At 46.2% G+C, this 27,973-nt stretch overlaps 1 protein-coding gene across 1 annotated transcript; it reads right to left on the bottom strand.

The window, feature by feature from the left end:
* Positions 1-11,045: 11,045 nt before the first annotated feature.
* On the bottom strand, positions 11,046-25,987 carry TOMM20 (translocase of outer mitochondrial membrane 20; the record flags this gene model as incomplete). Its single annotated transcript, XM_080717057.1, has 5 exons — positions 11,046-11,382; positions 13,781-13,923; positions 17,772-17,853; positions 21,915-21,961; positions 25,867-25,987. The coding sequence occupies 5 exons, from the start codon at positions 25,985-25,987 to the stop codon at positions 11,338-11,340; spliced, it is 438 nt and encodes a 145-aa protein (XP_080573183.1). The 3' UTR covers positions 11,046-11,337.
* Positions 25,988-27,973: the final 1,986 nt, after the last annotated feature.

The raw sequence follows: 27,973 nt of genomic DNA, 5'->3' as shown, positions 1-27,973 counted from the left end.
GAGCACAGCTAAAATCACGAATAGGAAGCAGCTGTGAGTGATTCCGAGCGGAGTCACCCGTTGTCAAATGGAAACCGCAGCTGGCACCACACCGTCACCTGGTCCAGAAGGAGTCTCCAGCTCAGGCGACTGTCTCCGCGTCAGGCTGTTGACGCAGGCCCTCACTGGCTCTTGCTCAGCCCAGGGCCAGGCGCACCTGAGCCGCTACACCCTTTCACCATAAAACTAACAACGGTAACTGGTGAAACTGCTTTCACCATTCTTTCATGCTGGTCTTTTATAAGGAACTATTATCTGGGAGAGAACACCTTTAATTTGTGTTTACACATTTGTCAGTTAACATGATGAAAACCTTTTGCTCAAAGCAAAATTAAGCCATTTGTAATAGATTCACAAAAACTATTGGGGAAAGAAAACCATGGTGAAACTAATCATATGAGATACTATCTTAATTGGTTTTCTGTGGCTGTAACTGAATCCGTAGGCTGGGTGATTTGTAAAGAAGAGATGCTTATTTGGCTTCTGATTCTGGAGGACGGACGTCTCCGAGTACGGCACCGCTCGTCCCTAGCCTGTGTCCCCAGTGAGGGCCTCGTGCTGTATCGAAACACAGGGAGACGGAGCTGGGGTGCGAACCCAGGCCGGTCCGCCTCTCCATACAAAGCCACTAATGCCCTGCCGGAGGCCCTGCCTGCGACCCCGCCCCTGGACTGCGTCCCAAGGCCCCACCTCTGGATTCCGTGGGCACAACTCTGGGGATCAGGTTTCCAACGCATGAAATGTGGGGGCCACACTCAGACCATAGGAGAAGCCTCCCTTTGGGATCCTTTTTTTCCTTTTTTTGTGGTACTGGGGATAAAACCAGAGGGCATTCTACCTCCGAACTACACGCTCGGTCCTATTTTTTATTCTTTTTATTTAGTTTTTTGAAACAGGGTCCGAGTTGCAAAGGGCCTCGCAGAGTAGCTGAGGCTGTCCGCCCACTTTTTAAATAAAGCTTCTAAACCAGGCACACACCTGTAATCCACTCGGTACTTGAAAGGCGGCAACAGGAAGATGGCAGGTTCAAGGACAGCCTCAGTCAAAAGTAGCGAGGATACTGTACAAAACTGGTAGCGCTCCCTGCCTTCGAGGTGAAGCCTACTCAGCCATTCCAAAGGAGGATTAAAAATGGACCAATCAGAGCCCATATCTAAGAGCCAATCAGATCCCAGATTTAAGGACCAATCAGGGCCCAGATCAAGAGCCAATCAGATCTCAGATCTAAGAGCCAATCAGAGAAATTGTCATGCTATATAAGCTGGCATCCAGAGCCCAGAGAGGCGGTGAAAATTCTGCTTTGGGTGTAGTCTTGCAAGAATAGGGAGTTAGCCATTGCCACCCCCTTCCTAGTTGGTTTTGCAGCCTTTCCCTTGTTTATTGGGAGCCATGCTTTAAACAGCCCGCCTCAGTTCATGTCTCCAACAAAGGGAGGAAGACTCCGATCTGGGGAAAGGCCATGGATCCCGAGAGTTCACATGACCAAGAACACAAAACACGGTTGCTACTCCTTGTTGGCACTCCATTCTGCCAGCTAGTTTACTGACATGGCTGCTGCACCGCCACCGTTCATTTACACCTCACCTTTTCTTCTCTTGTGCTGCACTTAGCGCTCCCCAAGCAACTCCTCTGATTGGTTCCTGTATCTGCATCCTGATTGGATGGACCCTGACTGGGCCGTTCTCAATCTCTTTGGAATGTGTCCGCAGTATTGGTGTAGAAGTCAGGGAGAGCTGCCAGCGTCAGCCCTTACTCCTCACTACACTTTATCCTTTATCGTCCCCATGCCGCCTCCCCGTTCATTTGCAACTCCACCAAGTTAGCGGTAGGGAGACAGCTTTGAACCCCACTGAGGGCATGGGAAACCCCAACACGAGCTCCCTGGCACTTCTGGAACTTGTTTCCTTTCATGCGCATGCTACAGCCCTGGCCAGGGCGGTGGGGAGAGAGGTGGAGAGTGAGGCAGGAACTGGTGGTCTCTGCCCTGGGTCTCTACCACTGGGCAGCACGTATGTCACAGCAGCAGGGAATGGTGACGGCATCAAACTGGATTAGGCAGCTTAAAAGCATCAACCAGCCGGGCGTGGTGGCGCACGCTTGTCATCCCCGCGCTTGGGAGGCAGAGACAGGAGGATCGCGCAGGTTCGAAGCCAGCCGCGCACGTTGGCTTAGGAGACCCTGTTTCCAAATAAAAACGTAAAGATAGGTCTGGGAGTGTAGCCCGGAGGTAGAAGGGCTTCCAGGAACCCCAGTACCACCACCAAAAAAAAAAAAAAAGGGATCAACCAGAACCAGAAAAAAATGAGAGAAAAAGTAGCAAGGAGACTGATGTGGCCCGGTTTTCAGGATCGTGAGTCCCTCCAAAGCAACATTCCCAACTCCAACAGGAAAATTCTCAAAAAGGAAGCCATCACAAGCCTTTTCACATGGCTCGTAGAGTTGTGGTGGCCCTCATGGCTATCTCTTGCTAGTTGGTGCAAAATTGAAAAATCAGTCGTTCCTGGTTAGGTGAGACATTCTCAGGCAACAGCGGAGGTAGAGAACGAGTGGATTGAGTGCCAGTGAATACACACTACTAGCACACAATATCCATGAGACACTCCCATGGAGAAGGAAAAATCTGGGTCATGTGGACCAAGGAACCAATAAGTGTTGAGGCCGGTTAGCCTCAGGCCCCGACCTATACCCATTTTGGTTGTCTCCAAAAAAAACAACAAAAGGAATTTAGCTCAGGAGGTGAGTGGATTGGGGGCAGCTAGTGGGAAACAAGGAGCAGCAACCAAACTCCTGCCTAGGGCGGGGCCTGGGCAGGGACACCAAGTGCTGGGGGGTCTTGGCTGCCGCAGACTCTCCTGGACACTGTGCCTCTGCCTTGCTGACACAGCTCGGCAATCTGGCTGCAGACTCTGGTTCCGCTGTTGACTCCTCTCTGCTCTTGGCCCCTACTCCTCGGGGACCAACCTCGTTCTGCCCGCTGCTGCCCTTTCACCGTCTTCCTGCTGCCTGCGCGAGATCAAGATGTGGCTTATATATTATACAGCAGTTACTCCAGGCTTTTCCTCAGCCACTGCTGATGGGACTCAAGAGCGGTCTACCTCCAAGCCCTACCCCAACCCTATTCTTTATTTCAAGAGACTCTCAGAAAGTTGCAAAGGGCCTAAATAGTTAAGGCTGTCCACAAACCTCAATTTTCATGTCTCCGCCACCCAAATTCAGTGTGTGCCAGTATGTGTGGCTTGGACTTGTTCTTAAACCTGAGACCTGCGAGGTGCTGATAAGGGAGAAAAGAACTCCTGCCTGGAAAGGGGCCTTCTTGCATGGGAGACGCAACCGCTGCTTAAGCGAAAACTTTAAAGTGATGTTGATGTTACTCGGCCGGCTTGTATAGTGTGGCAATTCCTCTGATTGGTCTTTAGGTCTGGGCTCTGATTGGTCATTTGGAATGCCTCAGCAAGCATCACCTAGAAGTCAGGGAGAGCTGCCAGGCCCAGCCCTCACCCCAGCTCACCACACATTTTTTTTTTTTTCGGGTCTGGGGATGGAACCCAGGGACATTCTACCTCCAAGTTACACCCCCTGCCCTATTTTTTATTCTTTATCTTGAAACCGGGTCTCACTGAGTTGCAGAGGGCCTCACTAAGTAGCTGAGGCCGTCCGCAAACCGCGATCCTCCGGTCTCAGGAATCCCGAATGCTGGAATTACAAGCATGCGCCACCACGCCCGGCTCACACTTAATTCTTTATCGGTTCTGTTTCAGAAAAATATAAAAGACTAAAAATTAGGGCTGGGGGTGTAGCTCAGAGATAGAATGCACCTGGCTCCCATCCTCAGTGCCACAAAAAAATAAATAGATAAATAAATAAATAAATAAAAATATTGCCAGAATCAGAAAAAATAAAAAGAAAGAAAAAACTCAGGATCAAGGAGACGGCTAATGGGTTCCACAGTCTCCAGGAAGGAGCGCCCTCATGAGGCAGCATTCCCAGCTCCAGGAGAACTCCCCCAGAGGAAGACATCACAAGCCTCTTCACGTGTATTGTAGAGTACTGGCCACCCTTATGGCTATTACGGACTCGCTCACGCCCACGTATTGAAAAACCAGAAGTCCCTGGGTAGTTGGTGAGCTATCCTGACAGGCAAGAGTGGGTGCAGAGAACCAGCAGGGACTTTCAGCATTATGTAGGCGTGGCCCAGACTGAGTACCAGCACTGGCACACTATTCTCTTAATGTCCGTGTGAGACAGTCCCGTGTGAGACAGAACCAGGTGTAAAAGAACTGCTTGGGTTAGGGCAAGGTGAGATCTCAGCCCCGGACCTGCAGACTACCTTACTTCGGGTCTCTAAGAACCAAAACAACTTGGCTCAACAGAGAATCAGGAAAAGGTAACACGACTCCTGCCCAGGGAGGGATTAGAAATGGTCACCCTCCCCAGGGCTTGAATGGGGTTCTTGGCTGCTGCCAAAGAGGAACCCTCAGTGTGATGTTAGGCCTGCTGTGTTTTGCTGACACTACAGCTCCGTAGACTTACTGACGCTACCATTGCTGTCGACGCCACATTCTTTTCTCACTCTTGCCCTCTATCTTCCTATGCTGGTCTAACTTTCCCGGCCAGACAGTGCTACCCAAGTCACCACATGCCAGCTTATATAGCACGGCCGCTCCTCTGGCCCTTAGATCTGGGCCCTGATTGGCTCTTGATCTGAGCCCTGATTGGTCTGTTTTCAATCCCTCTTTGGAATCCTTCAGGAGCCTTTACCTAGAAGTCAGGGAGAGCAGCCAGCCGGGGCCCTTACTCCAGTTTGACAACACACTGTGTTCCTTTACTGCCCCCCCATCCTATTGAGCCCCGACACACACATGCTGCCTCCCCCTTCGTTTGTGGCACCAAGTCAGTGGCAAGAACACAGCCTCGACCCCCACTCAATGCCTGGGAACCACCAATGTGAGCTCCCAGCAGCCCTCACACTCCTTTCTTTCTTGCACACGCCACGACTGATCTGGTGTGAGCAAAGCTCAGCATGCTGCTTGAAGGAAGGCCAGTGTCTTTGTAAGAGGTGTTTACCCGTGTCTATGGCAAGTTTATCCATGGACCAGTCCGGCCAGCCCAAGTTCACAACTCTAGTCCAGGTACTTGATCCAGTCTGCTCTTCTCCCTGACCAAGGGCCAGTGGGACTGCAACCTGCACGGTGCCTGGGCCAACTCAGATTCTCCGCTTATATTTTTGGGCTTTGTTATTCCTTTTTTTTTGCAGGTCCAGGGATGGAACTCAGGGGCATTTGACCTCCGAGCTACACCCCCTGCCCTATTTTTTATTCTTTATTTTGAAACAGGGTCTAAGTTGCAGAGGGCCTAAGTAGTAGCTGAGATTGTTCGCGAACCGTGATCCTCCAGTCTCAGCCTCCCGGATGCTGGGATTACAAGCGTGTGCCACCACGCCCAGCCTTGTTATTTCCTATTCTGTGTTGTATTATTTTGCTGACCTGGAGTGCTGTAACTTCTAGAACTTATGTACTGTCTAGCACGTTTACTTTACCTAAACTTGGATTTGCTAGTGTGAAGCACATTAGAACTTCAATTACGTAAGTTCTGTGGCTTTGTGAAACACATTGGTTACAAAGACCTTGTGGCACCCTTGCTTTTAACAGGTAAGAGTCTAAAAACATTGGCCAGAATCAGGAATACTAATGGGTTCCACAGTCTTTGAAGCAAGTCCTAACCCCAGCAGAATTTCCCCGGAGAAAGGCATCACAAGCATATGCTTTGTAGTGCAACCACCATTTTATGGCTTACTGGCCAGCTATTGCCCTGAACATGGAAAGTCAGAAGTCCCTGGGTAAAAGGGACATGGTCATGACTGGCCAGCACCAACGTAGGGCCAAGAAGTCCGTTAGCAGTATCTGGCGGCAACCCAGATTGAGTACCACCACTAGTGCAAAGGAATCATTAAGTACTGGGGCAGGGTAAGGTCTCAAGCTCCAGACCCAGAGCCTACTCTTATCCCCAAGAACAACAACAACAACAAAAAAGCGCTCAGCACAGGAGACATGATTAAAGAGCACTGAAAGAGCTAATAGTAGCAATACTCCTTCCAGGAAGGATCACAGACAAAGACTGCCACCCCACGTGACCTGGGGCCCTGGCTAGTGCTGAAAGGACCTTGGGGAGTTGCTACTGGGCTTCACTGGCTCTATGCCTCTCACCGCTTTCTCCTCTTCATAGATCAGTCACCTATTTCTTCTCACTGGTCTGCTGCTTGCCTAGGCAGCGAGACGCCACTTATATAGCATGGCAACTCCTCTGATTGGCCCTTACATCTGGGACCTGATTGGCTCTTGATCTGCGCCTTGATTGGTCCTTAGAGATGAGCCCCGATTGGTCCGTTTTCAATCCCTCTTTAGAATCCCTCAGCAATGCTCACCTAGAAATCAGAGAAAGCTGCCAGCCACAGCGCTTCCCCCGCCTAACCACACTTTATTCTTCCCCCTCTTTTGAGCCCCGACACACACACCGTGCTGACTTCACTTGTGGCACCAAGTCAGAGGCGGCGAGACTGCCTCAACCCCAGCAAGGGCACAGGAAAGCCCAGTGTGGGCTCCCTGTACCCCTCCCTCCCACTCTTCACGGTATGGATTCCCGGTCCCCACCACCGTGTGTCCCACACATCAGGACCACAGGAGAAGGCAACAGGGCAAAAGTGGCTAGATAAGCCAGGCATGGTAGTGCATGCTTATAATCCAAGTCCTTGAGCGGCTGAGACAGGAGAATCGCAGGTTCACACCCAGCTTCAGCTACTTAGTGAGGCCCTCAGGAACTTAGTGTGACTGTTTCAAAATAACAGAATAAAATAGGGCTGGGGGTGTGGCTCTGATAGAATGCCCGAGTTACATCCCCAAAACCACACAAGCAACACCACCACCCCGGAAAAAAAGGAAAAGAAAAGCTAAAGTTTAAAACATCAGCCAAAATCTGAAGTTAAAAAGTGTGTGTGGGGGGGAGGGATGTTGCTGGGCGTGGTGGGGCACGCTTGTAATCCCCGCACTTGGGAGGCGGAAACAGGAGGATCGCGCAGGTTCAAAGCCAGCCTTGCTGGCTTAAGAGAACCTGTTTCCAAATTTAAAAAAATATATAAAAAATAGGTCTGGGAGTGTAGCCCGGAGGTAGAAGGGTTTCCAGGAACCCCAGTACCACCATGAAGGCTAGCCCCTCTGATGCTGCATTCCCAACTCCCACAGAAGGGGATCCCCATGGAAGACAGCCAGGATGTTTCTCTAGCCCTATTGATCACTTACGGCTCTGATGGGCTGGCACCCGAGGGCTGAGATCAGAAATCTCCAGGTAGAAAGTAAAATTCCAACATCCTGATGGACCATGGCAAATGTAGTGCGCCAGTCCGTTCAGCACTATATGGGAGTCGCCCAGACCAACTGGGCCAGGCTGAGTGGGTCCCCGGTGCTTGGGTGCGTCACTTCCATTGAAAGAAAATCAAGAATTATGTCACAGTGCAAATGATACAGGAACCACTATGGGCAGAGAGGTGGCCTCAGTCCTAGACCCACAGCCTACCTCCATTCTTGGCACCAAGAAGCAAAATGACTCAACTTAGAAGTCAGGGATGAGAGTACAGCTTTATAAGGATGGATGGAGTCAGGTCAACACTCAGGTCTAGTACTGGGAATTGGCTGATGCCGAAGCACTATCAAACCCCTGGTGCTGCTATCCTGCCAGGCTCGTGCCATAGCCCTGCCAGCTTACTATCTGGCTCTTCCTGCCCTCTTCCTTCTCACTGCAGCACTGTCTGCTTTGCCACCTGGGTGTCAGCTTATATAGCATGGCAACGTATGATTGGTCCTTAGGGCTTTAGATTTGGGCCCTCATTGGTTCTTAGATCTTGGCTCTGACTGGTCCGTAGCTCTGGGTCTGATTGACCCATTTCCAATCATCTTTGGAAGCCCTGTTGGCCCCACCCTTACTCTACCCCACCATCTTTTCCTTTATCCAAAGCCCTCTGTTCTGATCATTTTCTGTCTAGTGCCAACAAAGGTGTGCAGGTTAAATGGTGTCCCTCAGCAGAGACAGGACAATGACACATCCCAGTGACATGAGTAAACAAAAGATGTTGTTCAAGACTGTAAGAAATATGGTAGAAGGAGAAAACACAGGAGACAGCTCTACCGCACTGGGCAATTATAGGAGTGATCAGAGTGCTGTCCTTTCCATTTTAATCCTGAGGGGTTTTCGGTGAACAAGCCCTTCACTTTTGCGTTGGCTGCCAGAAAGCTCAGACATAAATTCTGGGCTCAATTAGAGCACTTTTCCTTACCATAAGCAAGCTGTAAGCAAGCTTCTGTGGAATTCCACATCTTTGCTGAAGACACTGTGGGTAGATGGAGCACCTGTGGTTTTCGCTCTCATCGGTTCCCCCTCTTTGATATGTGGATACTAAGGATCTTCCCTTCCACTACTTGGACCACATGCTGGAGAGGGCTCCGTCTCCATTGCGGAAGTGAGGCATGGACACACTGATTAGTTTTTAAGTGGAAATACGAGCCAGGCAGATGCAAGGAGCAGCTCGCCAGGTATCACAGGGGTAGAAATTATTCCTACTAGTCTTGATTTGGGGAGGACACAGGATACCTGGAAAGACAAAGACGTGGTTGGCCTTGTCTTCTGCTAATGAGCACTTCATGAGAGCATGGGTCCTAGTGTCTTTTCTGGATGCGAAGAACCGGGCCCCACACCGCAGTAGGAGGGGCCGCCCTGGACCTCAGTCCCCTGCTCCTCCAGCCCCATCACATTAGGTCCACTGCCTGTCACTTGCAGTGACCTCAGACTAGTGGCATCTCCATCACCCAGGAACTTGCACGTCCCACACCAGCCAGGACCCCTGCTTGAACAAGATGAGTGTGCACCAGGCCAAGGTAGGACCCCGCCCACACGGCCCAGAGCGCCTTGCTCTGCGCACACAACCCCCCAAGCCAAGCTTTCCTCCGAGCCCTTTAATACTCACTTGAACAGCAGAAACACAGTAGCGCTCCACTGGTTTCTTTGCAGCACAGAAGAGTCTGGTATGTTCTGCACATACCAGCTTCCCATCACCTCCTGTTGGCACTCCACCCCACTGGGTGGTCCAGAACAGTCATAAAGGGAGTCGGAAGATGCTAAAATTTTTAAACTTACTGAGAGGTAAGCCATCAAACATTCGCTGACTGCCTACTGTGCAAATGAGTATGTCGCTCCACCTCTCTGCTCATGGAATCTGTTACCCCAGGCCCATCTCTTATTTTCTCATAACAGATGGCTATTTCTAGGTTGAAGTCAGCGTCGCTGAGGCTGTCTGCAAACCTGTGATCCACCTGTCTCGGCCTCCCAAGCTCTAGGATTACAGGTGTGTACCACCCCCCAATGTGATCTACATTTTAAATGCTTTTAGTACTAACGGAAACCAGGTAACAGATCTTCACCCGGTGTCATATCCATCCCCAGAAGCAAAGCAGCTGCTACTCACATGGGTTTCCAGGGAAAGTCAGCTGAAAGCCGATTTTCAAAAGCAGTGCTTAATTTTATAGCTCCAAACCAATTAACTCCCCTATCCAACATGTCTGTACCTCTCACCACCCCCCAAAAGCATGCTGTGTGTCTCATCAGGAAAGCACTGTTTAAGTGTTCAGGATCTCGAGCCCCAAAGGTACCTGAGGAAGAGGCCTCAAATATGTGCCTCTTGGTCTAGTGTTTGTGTGTGTGTATGAGGGAGGGAGGGAGACAGACAGACACTGGGGATTGGGACTGAACCCAAGACATTCTGCCTGAGCTACAGCCCCAGCCCTACTGTATAGTTTGAAATAGGGTCTAAGTGCAGGAGGCCTCAGCTAGGTTGGCTGCAATCCTTCCGTCTCAGCCTCCCAAGCACTGGGATCACAAACACTAAGCTTCTGGTGTTCTAGGCACACTAGAGGTAAGTTCAGAAACGGGAGGAGAAGTTCCAAGGCGGTGCAGCCAGCCAGAAGCAGAATCCACAACTACATTCTCAATCTTCCCACTGCACAAGCACAACACGCCCAAGAGTACAGGTGAGGAGGTTTGCAAATTAACCCAAATAAAGTCTTAAGACGCAGGAAGGTCTTTTGAGATCACTCTAAATTTCAGAACAGAACTCAGGAGACCTGCACAGTAAGGAACGCCACCCCATGCGCCAGAGCCGTTAGTACCAACCGTCTTTATTCTCAGTTCTCAAACTGAGTCTTTGAGAACACAAAGTCCCGCCACCTCCATTCTTCCAGTCTTTAGTCACAGTCCACACCTCACCCTCACAGCCCGAGGTAAAGTCATCAGCTGAAGTAGGAGCAATGAGGCACATTGAAGAGCGAGTCGGGAACATTTTTTACAAGCAGATCCCACTTTACCTAAAAGGTTAAGTTTTAGATTTACGTAGTATACATAATCATTTAATATCAGTGAAAATCAACAAGAGTTACACCACTGTAAAAAAAGATCAATTCAGAAATACTAATTCAGGTAAGCATGCAAAACTCAGAACATAAAAAGAAGCAAGGCCTGTGGCCCACGTACACTCAGAACGTGAACGTGAAAATGTGCAGCCAATCCAATGACCCAGAAGCTGAAAGGACATCGTCTGAAGACTGGCTGCACCTGCCTCGTCTTATAAATGAGGCAAGTGGGCCAACTCATCAAGCTGGAGACGCTCACACAGCTAGATCTGGGTGCAGGGAGATCTATGTCCTGGTGCTATTTGTAACTACGTATGTGCAAAATACAAGGATAACCATGAGGACACATGTGGGAGGGGCGAAGTCCTTAGCCCAGCTCACAGCACGTTTAAGCAATTACATGGAAAAAATGATCTCTCAAAGATTTTAATGCTCATTTTCCACAAACACAATCAAGTCTCTACCCAATTTTCTTATTTGTAATAAAAGGTGCTAGCTTAAGTGTACATTCTTCAGCTCTCTCCTCCCCTCCAAACATTCAAAACTGAATGTTCTTAACCTATGCTATGTCGTATGCACATTTTAATTGCATGTCTTAGGAATAAAGAAAATCCATGATATTTTGGTAACTCAGTGTATTTATATCATGAAAAACTCTATCAAAATACACTTTTCACTGGGAAAAATAAATAAAGCAGACGAATGGATCTACACAAAGTACACATTAACTTTGGTAGACTCCAGGGCAGGACTGTCCATAACAAGCGTATCTGCCTCCTCCCCAGAGCTGCTCAACTCCAACTCAGGAATTTAAAGTCGTATAACTGAGATTTTATTAGGCCGACATTTCTCATTCCACATCATCTTCAGCCAAGCTCTGGGCACTCACGATTCTCTGAAAAAAGAAAAAAAGTACTTAATTTTGAAAAGTATTCTAGACATTTAATCAGGATTCTGTTTTTTTTTTTTTTTTTCTTTCTTTTGGTGGTACTGGGGTTCCTGGAAACCCTTTTACCTCCAGGCTACACTCCCAGACCCATTTTTTATACTTTTTATTTGGAAACAGGGTCTCCTAAGAATCTCAAGTCAGGCGTGGTGGCGTACACTTCTGCAGGTTCTTGGTCAATTTCAGCTACTTAGTGAAGCCTTCTGCAACTTGGAGAGACTCTGCTTCCAAAGAATAAAAAATAGGGCTGGTGGTGTAGCTCAGATGTAAAATGCCCTGGGTTCAATCCCCAGTTCTGCAAAAAAAAATTTTGCTAAATTTCCCTCATTCTGAAATTTATATTTAACACTTTACATATTACTGCTACTTAAAAAAATAATGGTCTTAATACTGGCAGACCTAATAAAAGACTGGAATTAATGATGGAAGCCTAGCACTGCAGTATGCAATATTATATAACTCAAGAACTTCTCACTCCCACTCAGACTAAGAATAGCAACGAAGGCTTTTACCAATCATTCCACGCTCCCAACACTTCCACTTGGCTCACAGCCACTGAAGGCAAAAAGAACACTGCAATCTGAACTTTGCATTCTGAGAACATTTCCAGATAAAAAGACAAGCTAAGTGAGTGAAGGAGGCCATTTTTATAGAGGAATTGGGCTTTATTCTGAATTACACATTTCAGAGAACACCACCCTCAGATCAGTTTTACAAAAGCACTGCTATGCTGCGCCAAGGTTGACGCAATTCGCCCTCCAGGGCTTGGCGCACAGGCCTTTTTAGCGGGGAGTACCCAGAGGTGCTAAGGCTTGAGGAAGAGGAGGTCCTCGGGACCTGCTCTCCACAGAGACCCAGGTGGGCACCATGACCCAGTGAGCGAGTGTCCCCACAGGAGGGAGCCCCCACCGCTGTCTCACGAACACACCCATCCCGCTTCTCTGCCCTAGTGAGCCCAGGCAAGGGCCTGGTCAGACACCAGCACGAGTGCTTTAGACCTTCGCTCCTCTAACTACTGCTCTAGCAACACAAATCAGACCAAGACAGCTGCCCTTCAAGTAGGAAAACATTAAGGAAGATTCTGATATAAAGAAAGTGGAACCATGGTAGCCTAAAATTACAAGATTCAGAGCAAGTTCTGGGTTTTCCAACTCTTTCCCTAAATTCTGAGACTTCATTTCCTTTTCAGTACTTTTCCAATCTAGTCGAATTCAAATCAATTTTAAGGGGCTAGAATATGGTTTTGGGGAAATATGCTTGTATAGCATGTGTGTAAGGCCATGAATTTGATCCTCAGCACCACAAAAAGAAAACTAGTTTGAAAAATTAAAGGGTCAGTTACTAATAATAAAATTCTATAAAAACCTCCTAACATCAAGTAACTAAATTTTTTTTTGTAGTACTGTGAATTGAACCCAGGAGCATCCTATCTCTAAGCTACACCCTCAACTCTAAGTACTGGGATACCTAACTTTAAATCACACCACCTGGCCGGGCGCGGTGCGCGCGCGGAATCCCCGCGCTTGGGAGGCGGAGACAGGAGGATCGTGCAGGTTCAAAGCCAGCTGGCTTAGAAGACCCTGTTTCCAAATAAAAATATCAAAAGTAGGTCTGGGAGTGTAGCCTGGAGGTAGAAGGGTTTCCAGGAACCCCAGCACCACCAAAAACAAAACAAAACAAAACAAACAAAACAAAAAACACCACCTTAGGAAATCAACACATGTAACAGAAGACATGTATTCTAAAACAGATTCATTTGACTTTGAAAGGAACTCAAAATAAAATTATCTCTTAAGTTATGCATTAACCTTTTAAATAAATTCATTTTTGAGTAGGGGTTTGAGGATATAGCCAAACAATTCCAAATTGAAAAGCCACCTCACAAAAGCAGAGGCACTGAGTGTTTTTTTTTCTTTTTAAAGTCTCGCTGCGTCTGGCACAGCGCAAACCCATGCCAGCTCTTGTCCAGCCTCCGAGTACTGGACTCCAGGCGCGCCACGGGCTCCTAGTGTTCAAGTACTGCCACCGCAGTCTCTGCACTGTCAGGTCCTGCGACTGAAGGTACACTGTCCCAGAAGAGCAGGCAAAAGGCTAATTCTAAAATGTAGCGGAGACTGGCCTGAATCTGGCAACTCTAATGACGAAAGTCTAAGTCTTAACACGGGGACACAAACTTCCTGGCACAACCATCCGATCTCATGCCCAGTCATCTGGACGTTACACCACTACAAAAGACAATTTAAGCACTGGCTGTCACCAGGATTATACATTTGCTAGGCTCATTCTGAAGTCCCGACACCTTCAATTCCCAGGCCCTCCTCAGTCACTAGCCATTCTAGTCCCTTACCTGACTGATGGTCGGGAGCTTGGTCAGGAGCATCTGGAACACCGGTGGCGGCAGGGTTTGCTGTAACACTTGAAGCAGCTGCTGCGGCTGTCCACACACAGCAATGGCGTTTGTCAGGTGGTCCACACCCTTCTCATACTCTCCTGCAAAGGCACACAGAAGGACACGTCAACGCGAGTCAAGGCCTTTGTCTCCCGCTCTCACCACCACCAACTGATGCGCACCAGAAGGCCGCGAGCAGGGAAATGGAAACTAGCGGTAACGTCTCCACGGCAGCGAGCGTCAGGGACAAGGAGAAACGAGCACGTCCGTGTGCGTCACACACACGTGAGGCAGGAGTTAAGATGCGACGTCCACGCATATTACTATCTATAATCTTAAAGTATTTCTCAAACTTTAGACAAAAAGCGGCTAACAATGGGACAATTCTTTCTGAGGCTGGTGGCTGAGGTAAAAGGGGACAACACTTCACTTTAAAGCCGACTTGCACCATCCAAATGTCCCCATAGAAACACGAGGAGGAAGAGTAACACCGGTAAGACGACGGCCACACAACGAAGCAGGCACCAAAACCAAGCAAGACTCATTTTCTATTCCTTATAAATTCCCTTCAGTTAACAGTTATACATTAGCTTTTGAAAAATTACTACCCACGTTGTTTCAGTAAATATAAAGTACCTGCCTCATGGGTTTCCCTGACTTGTTCATTGTTTTAAATCAAACTCAAAAAGAATTGCTCCAAATTCTGAGTAAAACCTGACACTATTAAATACGGTTTCACATTTAGCACTCCATACAGGACTTTTCTATGAAAGAAAATTGGAGCAGGTTACTGGGAAAAAAAAGATTCCTTTGGCACTTTATCTGTTCAAGGGCATCTGTAGCGTGAGAATCCTTGGGATTCAGCCTCTCTGAACAAGTGCGGGCTCGCACAGTAGCTAGTGCACCGGCGCCAACACTGCCTCTTGTGAGGACGCAGGTTCTCTAACCTCAGGACTCCTCCCTTGTATACAACCCACAAAGCTGTCAGATATCACCTGTCTGCACTGGACTTCAAAGGAGGCGGTGCAAATGTTAACATTGTGACCACTCCAGCAATGAAGGACAAGTTGTCCTTTTTCAGACCGAAGAGTCTCAAGTCTTCTGCCAGCTTCCATAAAACTGGGCAGACTAATTTGTTAACATACGTGTAAAACCTCACAGGTCTGATGAATTAAGATCATTTCTAAATTAAGTTCTTTTTATTTACCAAATAAAACTTCTCATGATACAAAGTCACAGGAACCCACTCTTAAATATGTTCTTAATTACTTGAGCATGTGTTTATGACAGCACTTTTCAAGTATTGAAAAATGTATTCAATTCTAAACATTTCCTCCACAATCTTTAGTAACCCAGCTTTCATCAGTGTCATGCGCATAGTGGTTTTCATAAACAGCCTCGCATCATTCTCCAACCTTTACTAAGGAGCAGAAGTAGCATCAATCATCTTACATATAAAGAAACGGAAGCTCATAGAGAAATTTAAAAATTTGAGAAGCCTGGCGTGGTGGCGCACGCTTGTAATGCCAGTATTTGGAGGCTGAGACAGGAGGATCGCACTGGTTCGAAGCCAGCCTCAGATACTTAGTAAGGATCTCAGCAACTTAGTGAGATTCTGTTTCCAAAAAATAAATAAAATAGGTCTGGGAGTGTATAGCAGAGTTCAGAAGCCCCCTGAGCTCCATCCCCAGTAACACACACACACACACACACACACACACACACACACACACACACACGCTTTGTTATTAAACCCAGGGCTCAACTATAGAGCCCTGTTGGTTCTTAAACTTCCTTAGTCCAAGCATAACAACAAATGCAAATCGCTTCTGATGCCCATAAACCAATTCAATAATGACATGGGAAGCCAACAAGAAGGAACAAGGGTACTGCAAAAAACCCGTTAAGATTCCGAGCCTTTGCAAGGGCCATCTGTGACTTAAGGAAAATGCTTGCAGACCACCTCTACTATCTACTTTCCCTGCTCTAGACTGGCAAATCTACCATTCTCCAACCCCAACGAGCCTGAGAGGACTGAAGACACCCTGGGAAGGATCCCCACCATCAGATGCCACGTGCACACCCTGCACGGGGATACCACGCATGGACGTAATGACGGCCTCTCCCTGGCATTCCTGTGAGGGTCTTGAGCCTGCTATACGACAGCTTAGGTTTCTTGTTCCAATGAGCTGTGTGGGAGACTGACAGCCAGATCTGTGCTGCCACGTGGAGGCTGGCTTTTCCACCTCTACGCTGCGTCAGGACACTTCCTCATCCATGCCCTCAGCCACTTCCTTTCCTGGGTACGGAAATGTGATGACATATCCTGAGAGCCAAACCAGATGGCTGCTGCACTTGCAGGTGACAGAAACTGGCTGACCCAACTAGTTCCTACTTGCGAGCAGACTACCGAGGGGCCCTGGCATCTCTTCTGAACGGCACTGGCCACGGTCTTTCCTCCTGTGGATCCCACCACAGTGGAGAGGACCCATCACACAGGGATGGAGCTTCCACCAGTCAACTCGTCACCCTCAACTCTTCCCAGGCAAAGCGGGAGCGGCATCAACACTGCTAACCGGACAGGTGGGCCACAACAGAACCCATGTTAACTCCGAGGGCGCTGAGAGCACCGTGTGACCCCCTACACAGCACAGGTAAACCAGACCCTGTACCACCGAACTCCAGTAGCAGCATGACTTGATCAAGCACTGCCTGGGCAGTGAGAATACACTCCCTGTTCCCAATGCCGGGTCCTTTTCTCGTGTTGTTGAGTAAATTGGTGTAATGTGGACTGAACCCAGGGAAAGCCTACCTCTGAGTCATATCCTCATCCCTTTTCTTATTGTATTTTGAAACAGGATTTGCTGTTAAACTGCTGTGGAACCTGCAATCCTCCTGACTCAGCCTAAGTACATGTGTGCAACCATTTTAAATGGTTAAAAGCTCTTCCCTGGGAGGCCAAGAGAGGAATGTAAGGTTTGAGGCCAGCTTCAGCAACTTAGACCCTGATTCAAAATTAAAAAAAGAACTGGGGAGGGGGGGGGTTCCTGTATACACTCTAAACTACTTAAGGGGGGGGGAGTAGATCACCCCTAGGTTAAATCTCTAGCACAAAACAAATCCGCCCAAACAACCAACTGTCCCATAAAAGAAACAAACAACACACACACGAGTGACCCAAACCCCGATCCAATCAGTGATACCGCAATGAGAATGTGACCTCACACTGGATGGCACTTTTGTTAAGTTACTTCAAAGCCACCTGAGATAAATGCTAATTCAACATAAAAAACATACTAAAAAGTTTAAATTACTTAATAAATTATAGTTCTCAGATTATCAATTTGATAACTTCAAAACAGAAATCTTGAAAAATTCCTAAGAATACTGTTTTATGGAATATCCAATTCTAGAACTAAATAAAAAACCAATTAAGGTCTTTAAATAAAAAACAAAAACACATTTTTAATACTACTCATGAAATGAGGCAAAGCAATGAAAAACCTAAATTCTGGATCATATCACTCATTGGTTCTGAAATGAGATGTCTTGAAACAATCCTGTGACTTGATTAGGCAAATTAACCTGTGGTTCCTACAACACTGGAAAAGACCTGAGAATCAGGTGAGAGTCGAGGAGGCTACTCATTCCCAGCTCAGTCCCCTTCCGTTCACACTGCGCCTGGCTGTATACACTCTCAACTCCGTACAGTAAACACATTGTAAAACTCACTTATTACACGTTTACGGCCAATGACAACCCACAAGAAGTATTTCTGAGCATTTTTATATAAAATAATGCCCACAGTATTATAAGTGCCCCAAACTGTTTTAAAATGTTTAAATACCTTTCCTAAAAATTAGCCAAACTATACCACACCCCTTACCATCATAAGTTTATATTACTATGAAGAATTCTATCTAGTTCCTTCTTCTGGAATCACCATTACCTTGAGCTAGTAACTCTTCACCAAGCTGTATTTCTTCAAGGAAGAATTTCTGTACAGCTTCAGCATCTTTAAGGTCAGGTAACTGGAAAGAAAAACAGCAATTGATACTAAAGTTGTGTCAGAGATATAACTAATACACAAAGTTAAAAATAAATCCAAAAAGATCACATTCTAAAAGAACTGGTATATTTACTCCTAAACAACATCTATAAGAACTGAGTTTTTAATATCTACATTAAAACAAATTAAAGAAAAAATGCTTATTAGTATCTAAATAGCTCTTAGAGAGCCAGGTGTGGTGGCGCACTCATTCAGGAGGCTGAGACTAGAGAATTGCGGTTTGTGGACAGCCTCAGCTAACTTAGTGAGGCCCTCTGCAACTCAGTGAGACCCGGTTTCAAAATGAAGAATAAAAAATTGGGCAGGGGGTGTAGCTTGGAGGTCGAATGCCCCTGGGTATCCCCAGACCCACAAAATAAATAAATAAATAAATAAATAAATAAATAAATAAAATAAAAAGCTCTTAGAAAGTTCTGAATAAACCACAAGAGAAAAAAAAATAAAGGGTACAATTACTAATACCACCTACATACTTTATTCTTCTTTTATTTTTTGTGGTGGTGCTGGGGTTCCTGGAAACCCTTCTACCTCCAGGCTACACTCCCAAACCTATTTTATATTATTATTTGGAAACAGGGTCTCTTAAGCCAGTGAGGCTGGCTTCGAACCTGTGTGATCCTCTTGCCTCCACCTCCCAAGGGCGGGGATTACAAGTGTGCGCCACCACGCCCAGCTTATACTTTATTCTTTAACTGAGCTACTTCTAATGCCTTTTTTTTTGCTACTATAAACAACTAGAAGCAGTTTATTTAAAGCTTGCATTTTTGTGGCTTTATTTTGTAGTTTCTTACAACCATACTGAATGACTACAATACACAATGCCACCAGATATACATCTTATTTTTTAATGTAAGCTTACTGCTAAAAGTATGTTTATTCATGGTTTCCATTAATAGAAATTTCTCTTTCCCTGAACCCAGGGCACTGTACCTCCCTCAACAACACCCCTACTTTTATCTTCAATAGTCTCTAAGTTGCCTCGAACCTGAGACCCTCCTGTATCAGTTTCCCAAGTACTGGGTTATAGGTGTGCCCATTCATGCCTGGCTCTAATAAATGTTTCGAATTTTGAATTAAAACACTATATACTCTGATTATCCAAAATATGTAAATAAAATTAAACTTCTAAAAGTAAAAACATTTTTCATTAACCATTCCAGCACACAATAACCATATCCCTCAGTCTAAAATGAGAGATTTGGGGTATAGCTCCAAAGTAGAGCGTTACCTGGCCTATGTGAGGCCCTGAGTTTCACCATCATCACCCTACACATACTGTTTTACTGTCTCCCAGCATCCTTAGAAAGGATAGCAAAACTAATGAACATACAGTAATTTGGATATATTAGTATAACAAAGGGCTTCTCTTCCACTGTCACTGGCTTTTGCCATATAGTTACACTGTCTGCCCAACTGCTTAAAAATAACAAAACACAACATCTGCTGGTTAACTCCTGAATTTAAACTTGCTTTAAAAAGAACCACTAAGCCAGGCTCAGTGGTACCTGCCTATAATCCCAATACTCAGGAAATTAAGGAAGGAGGATCCCAAATTTAAGGCCAGCCTAGGCAAGCAGAGGGACCTGTTTCAAAATAAAAATAGGGGTAGGATGCCGCTCAAGAAATAGAGCAACCCTAATACCACAAAAATAAAAATTAAAAAAAAAAGAGAAAAGCACTAATAATCTATGAGGCAACATCACAGAAACCCATACAAGGGCAGTAATTAAGAAAAAACAAAACAACAACAAAAAGAAACCCAGCAGAGCCCTGCCTGGGGTATACCACGTAATCCCAGTACTTGGTTCAGGAGGGCACGTAGAAGGATCACAGGCTCCAGGGCAGCCCTTGGAACTACATGTAAGGGGAGGGGGCAAGTCAAGAGAACTTTATCAAATAGGCCAGTGTTGTCATTCAAAAGAATCAACAGATGTGCACACAGCCACAAAGTAAAATGTGAGAGGGGTAAGATTCTGGATCAGTGTGAACAAAGAACATGTGGAAATGAACATGTGGTTCTTTTAAAGGTACTTGGAACAAGGTAAATTAAATCAGCATTACGCCGTATCATTTTGAAGGAGCTCCAACATTTTTTTTGGGGGGGGGATACTGAGGATTGAACCCAAGGCTATTCTACCTACAAGCCACACCTCCAACTCAACTTTTTAATTTTACTTTTCTGCAGTACCGGGAGTAGAAGCATTCATTCTACCCCTGAGCAACACCTGCAGCCCTATTTCTTTTTTTGTGGTACTGGGGATGGAACCCAGGGGCATTCTACCTCTGAGCTGCACCCCCAGCCCTATTTTTTTATTCTGTATTTTGAAACAGGGTCTCACTGAATTACAAAGGGCCTCACTAAGTAGCTGAGGCTATGTGCTGTGATTCTCCTATTTCAGTCTCGCAAACACTGGGATTACAAGAGTGCACCACCATGTCTGGCTTCACTGTCCTATTTTTTATTCTTTACTTTGAAACAGGCTCTCTCTTTTTTTTTCTGGTGGTACTGGGGTTCCTGGAAACCCTTCTACCTCTGGGCTACACTCCCAGACCTATTTTTATACTTTTTTATTTGGAAACAGTGTCTCTTAAGCCAGTCTTAAGCCAGCAGGGCTGGCTTCGAACCTGGGTGATCCTCCCGTCTCCGCCTCCCAAGCATGGGGATTACAAGCGTGCATCACCTGAAACAGGATCTCGTGGAGTTGCAAAGGGCTTACTAAGCTGAGGCTGTCCACAAACCCAGATCCTCCTGCCTCAGCCTCTCAAATGCTGGAATTACAAGCCTGCACCATCCCACCTGGTTTTAAATTTTTCTTTTCTTTTTTTTTTTTTTGGTGTACTGAGGGTGGAATCCAGGGGCTCTCTACTTCTGGGCTACACTCCCAAACCAATTTAATCTTTATTTAGCAACAAGGTCTCACTAAATTGCTGAGAGCCTCACTCAGTAGCTGAGGCTAGCTTTGTGCGATCCTCCTGTCTCGGCCTCCCAAGAGCTTGTGGAATTACAAGCATGCTCCACCACGCCTGGCATTAGTTTTTTTTTTTTTTTAAACAAGGTCTGGCTGGGTTGATAAGAGTCTCACTACTTGCTGAGGCTGTCCTTAAACCTATGATCCTCCTGTCTCAGCCTCCAGGAATTACAGGTGTGCGCCACCTAGCTGCAAACATTTTAACCTGGTGAAAATGTCTTCTGGAGAACAGGATCAAGTGCCTGTACCTACTTCTTATCCAGTAGCATTAACTGTTCCTGCAGGGCGGGGTGTGGTGACACAGGATTGTAATCCCAGCATTTGGCAGACTCAGACAGGAGGATAACAGTTCTTGGACAGCCTTAGCCACTTAGGCCTTTTGTCCCTAGCATTTTGGAGGCTGAGACTGGAGGGTCGCGGTTCGAGGCCGGCCTCAGCTACTTAGTGAGACCCTGTTTCAAAATGTAGAATAAATAATTGGGCAGGGGGTATAACTCGGAGGTCAACCACCTCTGGGTTCCATCCCCAGACCCGCAATAAATAAATAAATAAATAAATAAATAAATAAATAAATAGGGCTGGGGATGTAGCTCATAGAGAATATGCACCTGGGTGGTTCCATTCCCTGTACTGCAAAAACAAAACAAAACAAAACAAAAAAAGTTTCTGCCAACCGAGGGTAAGTAATGAAGACCAAATACACTGCAATTAAGCTAAGCAACTCACAAACTTTTAAAATAGCCGGGTGTGGTGGCGCACACTTGTAATCCCTGTGCTTGGGAGGTGGAGACAGGAGGATTGCACTGGTTTGGAGCCAGCCGCGCTGGCAAGAGACCGTTTCCAAATAAAAACATAAAGTCTGGGAGTGTAGCCTGGAGGTAGAAGGGTTTCCAGGAACCCCAGTACCACCAAAAAAAAAAAAAAAAAAAAAAAAAAAAGAGAGAAAAGAAAAAGCAAAGTCAAATATCAACTAGCTTTCTCCAAATAAATATCTGAGTAATTCGTGGGTGACATTCTCTACAGCATCTATCATGAGCAAAAATCAGACTATTACCTTAGAAAGGCCAGCTCTCTCCTTGGCAAGCTTCTGTTTCTTTCTTCCTACAAGAAATGTAATATAATATTTTCAATAATCAAAAGAAGTGCAACTGTGGCAGCCATTAACTATTACTTGAGAAACATTCAGGGCTCTAGACTCCCAGCCACACTGTCTCCTGTGATCTGCCAGGGCCAGAGGAGGTTCTGGTCAGTGGCTTCCAGGCCAAGTGACACTTCTGGGCAGAAGCCTTCTCCTTTCCTTGGTCCCCAGGCCCAGCAATCCACAGGATGGAGACAGCGACAGTTACGGAATGCACTACTTTAAGGTTTTCTTTTTTTGACTAGGAATTGAAGCTAGGGGCACTCTACTTCTGACCCACACTGTCAGCCCTTTTAATACTTTACTCTGAAACAAGGTTTTATTCAGTAGCTGAGGCTTGCCTCAAACATGCCATCCTTCTGTCTCAGCCTCCCAAATACTGAGATTAAAAGCATGTGACACCATGCCCAATTCTAAAGTCTTAATACAACTATTCCTGGCTAGGTAAGGAAAAAAAATTCTGTCTAGAGCCTGTAGGTTTTATGGTATAAAATTCAAAAATGACTAAAAGTTTAAGAGCCACTTAAAGCCCTAGTCAATCACAGGAAGTACCTGAGCTGCTCCGCAGTAGCGCTCATGGGAAGGGGCGTGGCCTGGACTGAGCACAGGCCTCACCCAGCTGCCTCTTTGCATCCTGCATCTCCCAGCCTCACTGTCTTCATAAAACGGGCTTAAGAACAGCAGCTGAAGAACACGCCAGACACGATTCTGTGATTATCCAGCCCTCACAGTAAAGCTAGAGCAGGCACAGGGAGTGGTGAGTTGGCCCCGGCCACCCTCCCCCCTCATACCATTTTGGCATGGGGCTGTAATTATTTCTGTATTTCTATCTTTTTAATAAACTTCTTTAAATCTTCAAAAAAAAAAAAGTTAAAGCAGGCACTATTCTCACCTCCATTTCACAAGTGAGAAAATTTACCAGCTCGCCAGTAAACGATGGAGTGGCCATTCAAACCTGACACTGAACTTCAGAGTACACGCCCGCAAATGTATTCTACTCTGCCTGTATACGCTAAAGTGTAAAGCAGGAAAGACATACCTGTCAAAATGAGTGGCACTTCAGAAATGAACAAGGCAAGTTTGTAGAAGAATATGTAACACAATTTGCTAACCTAGAGTTGACAGAAAATGACAGGAGTGTATGGCTGCTGAATGCATGTCACCGACAGTATCCAAACTTAAGATCCTTTAGTTGTTTGGGTTATTAGCCGTAAGATAAAAATTCTGGTTTTAGTTTGATAAGACAAATAGTATCTCTGAAAAAATGAAAGATGAACACAGGCTGAAACTCTCAGCCGCCCGAATGTGGGATTACAGGCGTGCGCCACCACGCCTGGCTGGCAGGTCTCCTTTTAAAAACACAAACACAAGGTTCCAGTGGTCCCAAATCCAAACTATTTTCAAGCATTCATTTGAATAAGATGCTTACTTAATATAATCCCAATGATGTATCACTTAGTAAAATACTTTTTCAAAAATAAAGAATTAAAAAAAAATAGGGCTGGGGGTGTCGCTCAGAGGTAGAATGCCCCTGGGTTCAATCCCAGCATGACCAAAAAAAAAAAAAAAAAAAAAAAAGTAATTTCCAGAGTGATTAAAAAAATGCTTTGGGAAGAATGGTAGGGCATGGCAGCACATGCCTGGGCAGTTAGACCAGTCTGGCAACTTAGCAAAACTCTAGCCTCCAAATAAAAACTAAAACGGCTGGGGATGTAGCTCAGTGGTAAGGCCCTGGGCTCAACCCCAGAAGCAGGGAGAAAAAGTACTGGGAGATCAATCTTCAGCACCCCATGGTCTGGCAACATTCACCCAGAAAAGTCTGAATAGATGAGAATTCCTGATCTAACCCCAAACCTTATTTTAAACAGCTTCAGCCTCTTTTAAGTGGGCGGGGCGGGGTGGGGGGATGCTGGACTCCTGTAATGACAGTACTTGGGAGGGCAAGACAGGAGGATCACAGCTGGAAGCCAGCATCAGCAACACTATGAGGCCCTCCAAAACTTAGTGGGACCTTGTTTCCTAATAAAAAATAGAATAGGGCTGGGGGTGTAGCTTAGACCTAGAATGTCCCTGGGTTTAATCCCCAGTATCACAATAAATAAAAAGAAACCCAACAAGTAACTAACAGAACCATTATTTTATTGTTGATGTATTAGAATGGAAAATAAATTAGAAAACCCCTAAGTAAGCCGGGCGTGGTGGCGCACGCTTGTAATCCCCATGCTTGGGAGGCTGAGACAGGAGGATCGCACAGGTTCAAAGCCACCTCAGCTACTTAGTGAGGCTTTCAGCAACTTAGTGAGACCCTGTTTCCAAATAAAAAAAATTAAAAAAAAAAAAAAAGGTCTGGGAGTATAGCCCGGAGGTAGAAAGCTTCTGGGTTCCACCCCCCAGTACCACAAAAAAAAAAAAACCTCCTAAATACCCCAAATCAACCAATTACACAATTGCCTTTAAAAAGATTGCAAAATTACTGAATCCAAGTTTTACTTGCTAGCAAAAAACATCAAATAATAAGTTCTACTTTATTAAAAATTCTTGCCAGGTGTGATGGTACATGCTTATAATCCCACTAGGGAGATCCTGTTTCAAAATAAATAATAATATAGGGATAGGGGTGTACAATGCCTGTGGGTCCCATTCCTAGTACCACAGAAAAGAAAAAAAAAAATCTCTACCAATCAGAAATTAATGCTACCGTCATTGCTGGAGCTAGCAAATCAATTGGTGAAGGCAAGTTTGAGGTAAGCCTAGGCAATTTAGGCAGAACTTGTCTCAAAAAGATAAAAATATAAAAGGCTGGGGGTGTAGCTCAACGGGAGAACAATTGCCTAGCACGTGGGCGGCCTAGGTTCCAACCTCAGTAATAAAATAAAATCCGTTTTCTCAAGGTTTCAAGAGGAACTCAGAATTTCAAAAAAAAAAAAAGAAAAAGAAAAAAAGAATGCAGTCTTAATACAGAACTGCACCCGCAGCTCCAGTCCATCTTTAAAACTATAGAAAGGAACCTTCATTCCCAGTGACCTTCTTACCTAGCATTTGGGTAGTGTGCACTTCAAACTAAGGAAACTACGATGCAGAAAGCACGAGGTCAGGCTGCTCACCAGTAATCCATCGGGGTTGGGAAACCCAACGCCGGATCACAAGTCATATTCTTTCCATGGGCCTACCTAACCACAAATGAGACAATTTATTTCTACATCCTTGTCCTTCTAAAACTTGAGCATCAAAGCTGGAGTCGTTGTTCTAGACGGTATAGGCTCAGCACTGTCCAAGAAGCAGGTCACCATCCACGTGAATGCCTTAGTACAGCGTAATTGAACAGTGAGTATGAAGTGGACGGTCACGCGCTCGTGCTTCCCGGGCCTTCGTTACCAATCCACGGCTGAGGAACCTAACAATTTCAATAATATTCCTTTACTTTATCCGCTTTAGCTCTGCTGCGAACGAAGAGCCTCTCCCCTCCAGCCCCAAATGCAGGGCGGATCACGATGGCTCTGGATGCTACGACTCCCTCCTGGCAAGCGTCTGCTAAAAGATGTCGCAGGTATGAAATAAGGCTGGGCCACAGGGGAAGCGCAGCCCTTTGGACTCCCCCGCGGCTCCTCTGGCATTCACTCATATCTTGGAAGCACCGAGAGCCAAGCTGCCAAGAGGGTTTAAGAATGCCACGGCCTACGACCCCGCAGCGGGTCTGCGGGGTTCGACTCGGGCTAACACCCGTCTAAGAAAAAGACACGACCTTCGCATGGAGAAGAGACTTAAAATGGAGTAAGGCCAAACTAGAGAGGGCCCTCGCACCCTCGCTCAGCCCCAAGTCCCCGGCCGCCTCCAAGATGGAGGGCCGGGCGCGCGCAGGCCCACTCACGTTCTCGAAGCCTGTTCTTGAAGTTGGGGTCACTTCGCCGCTTGCGGTCGAAGTAGATGCAGTAGCCGATGAACAGGGCGCCGCACACGCCGGCGGCGATGGCGCTGTTTCGGCCCACCATCTTTGCTCGGCGGGGCGACCGCGGCCCCGGGACCGCGAGGCAGCGGCTGGCCGCGAGCCCTCGGAGCGCGCCGCGCTTCACGCAGCCGCACAGCGCGGATCAGGAGACCGGAAGCCCGAAGGGCACTTCCGCCCCCGGAGGACCCCAGGGCGTCCGCGGCGGTGCCTGCGCGGAGGTGCCCGCGCCCTCCGCGCATGCGCAACCTCCGCGCCGCGGACGCGACGGCGTCACCACGCACACCCTTAGGCCCCGGCGAGCGCGGCGTGGCGTGGCGTCGGAGCACGTGCCTGGCGTGAGCCAGCTGCTCAGACTCGTGCGTGAGTTCAGAGATGGAGGGTGAGCCCGGCCTGAGGGTGCGCGCGTGATCCCGGGACTGGGGAGGCTGAGACTGGAGGATTACAGGTTTGAATCCAGCCTCAGCAACTTAGCGACACTACTAGCAAATTAAGCCCGTGTTTGAAGCTAGAAAACAAAAAGCGCCATGGGTGTAGCTGGGAGGTCCAATCCCTAAGAACCCCTCCTCCCCCATAGATCCCCAACAGGGCTTCCGCCTGTAGGGTGCATGCAGCCTGTGATTCTCGACCTAAATAAACTGAATTTGCTTTTCAAATTCCGCCCTGAGTGAACTTGCTAATAGTGGTAATTCATCTGCAGAAGTTGTGTTACATTATGAATGGTTCGTTTTTATGAGTTGTGCGAGAAAAAATGGGGCGTCCTTTAAGCATATAACGTGAAGAAAAGTGCATTTCTCCTTGGAGCCTGTTATGGTTTATACTTTCTGTAATCCTAAGTATTATCATGCAGTGTTCATGTCAGCTAAAATTATTGTAGTGGTCACAATATAAAGTAAAAGCTGCTTTAGTCACAAAAAGGTATGAATCCACTGATCTCCACGCAGAATATTTTGGTACCAGCTCAACATCCCAAAGGGATATTCAGGAACCCTACACGTAACTCCAGGGTGAAAGCCTGCAGAGCAGCTGCGGCAGCTCTATTCACACACTACGATCCACCCAAAGAGACTGAGAAAGTACCTGGTAAGTAGTATAGAGCATTGCTGTGTCTTCTAATTCTAAGAATTCAAAACAAGAATAATGTTTAAGATCACCAAGAACATGTATTACAATCATAAAAAAACAGCCACTGTTGACCACCCATAATTTAATCAGATACAACATAATACCTGTACTCTTATAAAAAACAAAGAACTACACCAGGTATCTGGAAACTTATCTATAAAATATTCCTTTCATCCTATGTCTGTTTTATATTGTAGTAACACATATATTCTGCTTAGAGAAAGTAGAAATTCCTCTAAGTAACAAATATGAAGTAGAAACATAATATCTGCTATGCTTTATGAGGCTGCCAATTCACAAGAATCCCAAGTACATGCAGACCTGATACATAAGCACATATAACCTACAGATAATACATCTTGATGTAAATCTAGAAATATATGTAAAAAAAAAAAAGCTTAACAATGATCAGGTAATAAATATTTGATGAACCATATTTATAAAATACAATTTTCTAAACAATCAGAAGGGATACTATCGGGCATAAAATATCTAATTTCTGAATATAAGAAAGTAGAACTTTGGTTATTAGATTAATGGTATAAAAAAGAATCTAGAACTCTTACTACAACTGCAAGACAAAGAACAATGAGTGGGCTTCTTTAACAGTTCTGGGTTCAGCAATGATCCCAGCATTCTGGAGGCTGAGACCTGAGGACTGCAGTTCAGACAGCCTCAGCTACTTACTGAGAACCTCTGCAATTAGCCTCAGCTACTTGGGCCCTTTGCAACTCAGACCCTGTTTCAAAAAATATATATAAAAAAAAAAAAATAGGGCAGGGGATGTAGCTCCGAGATCAAATGCCCCTGGGCTCCATTCCCCAGACCTGAAGGAAAAAAAAACAAAAAACAGTTCTGGATTCTTTCTTTGCAATTATGACCAGACTTGCGATCACTACTTTTACCT

This window comes from Muscardinus avellanarius (assembly GCF_963383645.1).
Source record: "Muscardinus avellanarius genome assembly, chromosome: 20".
Lineage (NCBI taxonomy): Eukaryota > Metazoa > Chordata > Mammalia > Rodentia > Gliridae > Muscardinus > Muscardinus avellanarius.
The sequence above is the reverse complement of the archived record's forward strand: the minus strand, read 5'-3'. Positions and strand labels throughout refer to the sequence as shown.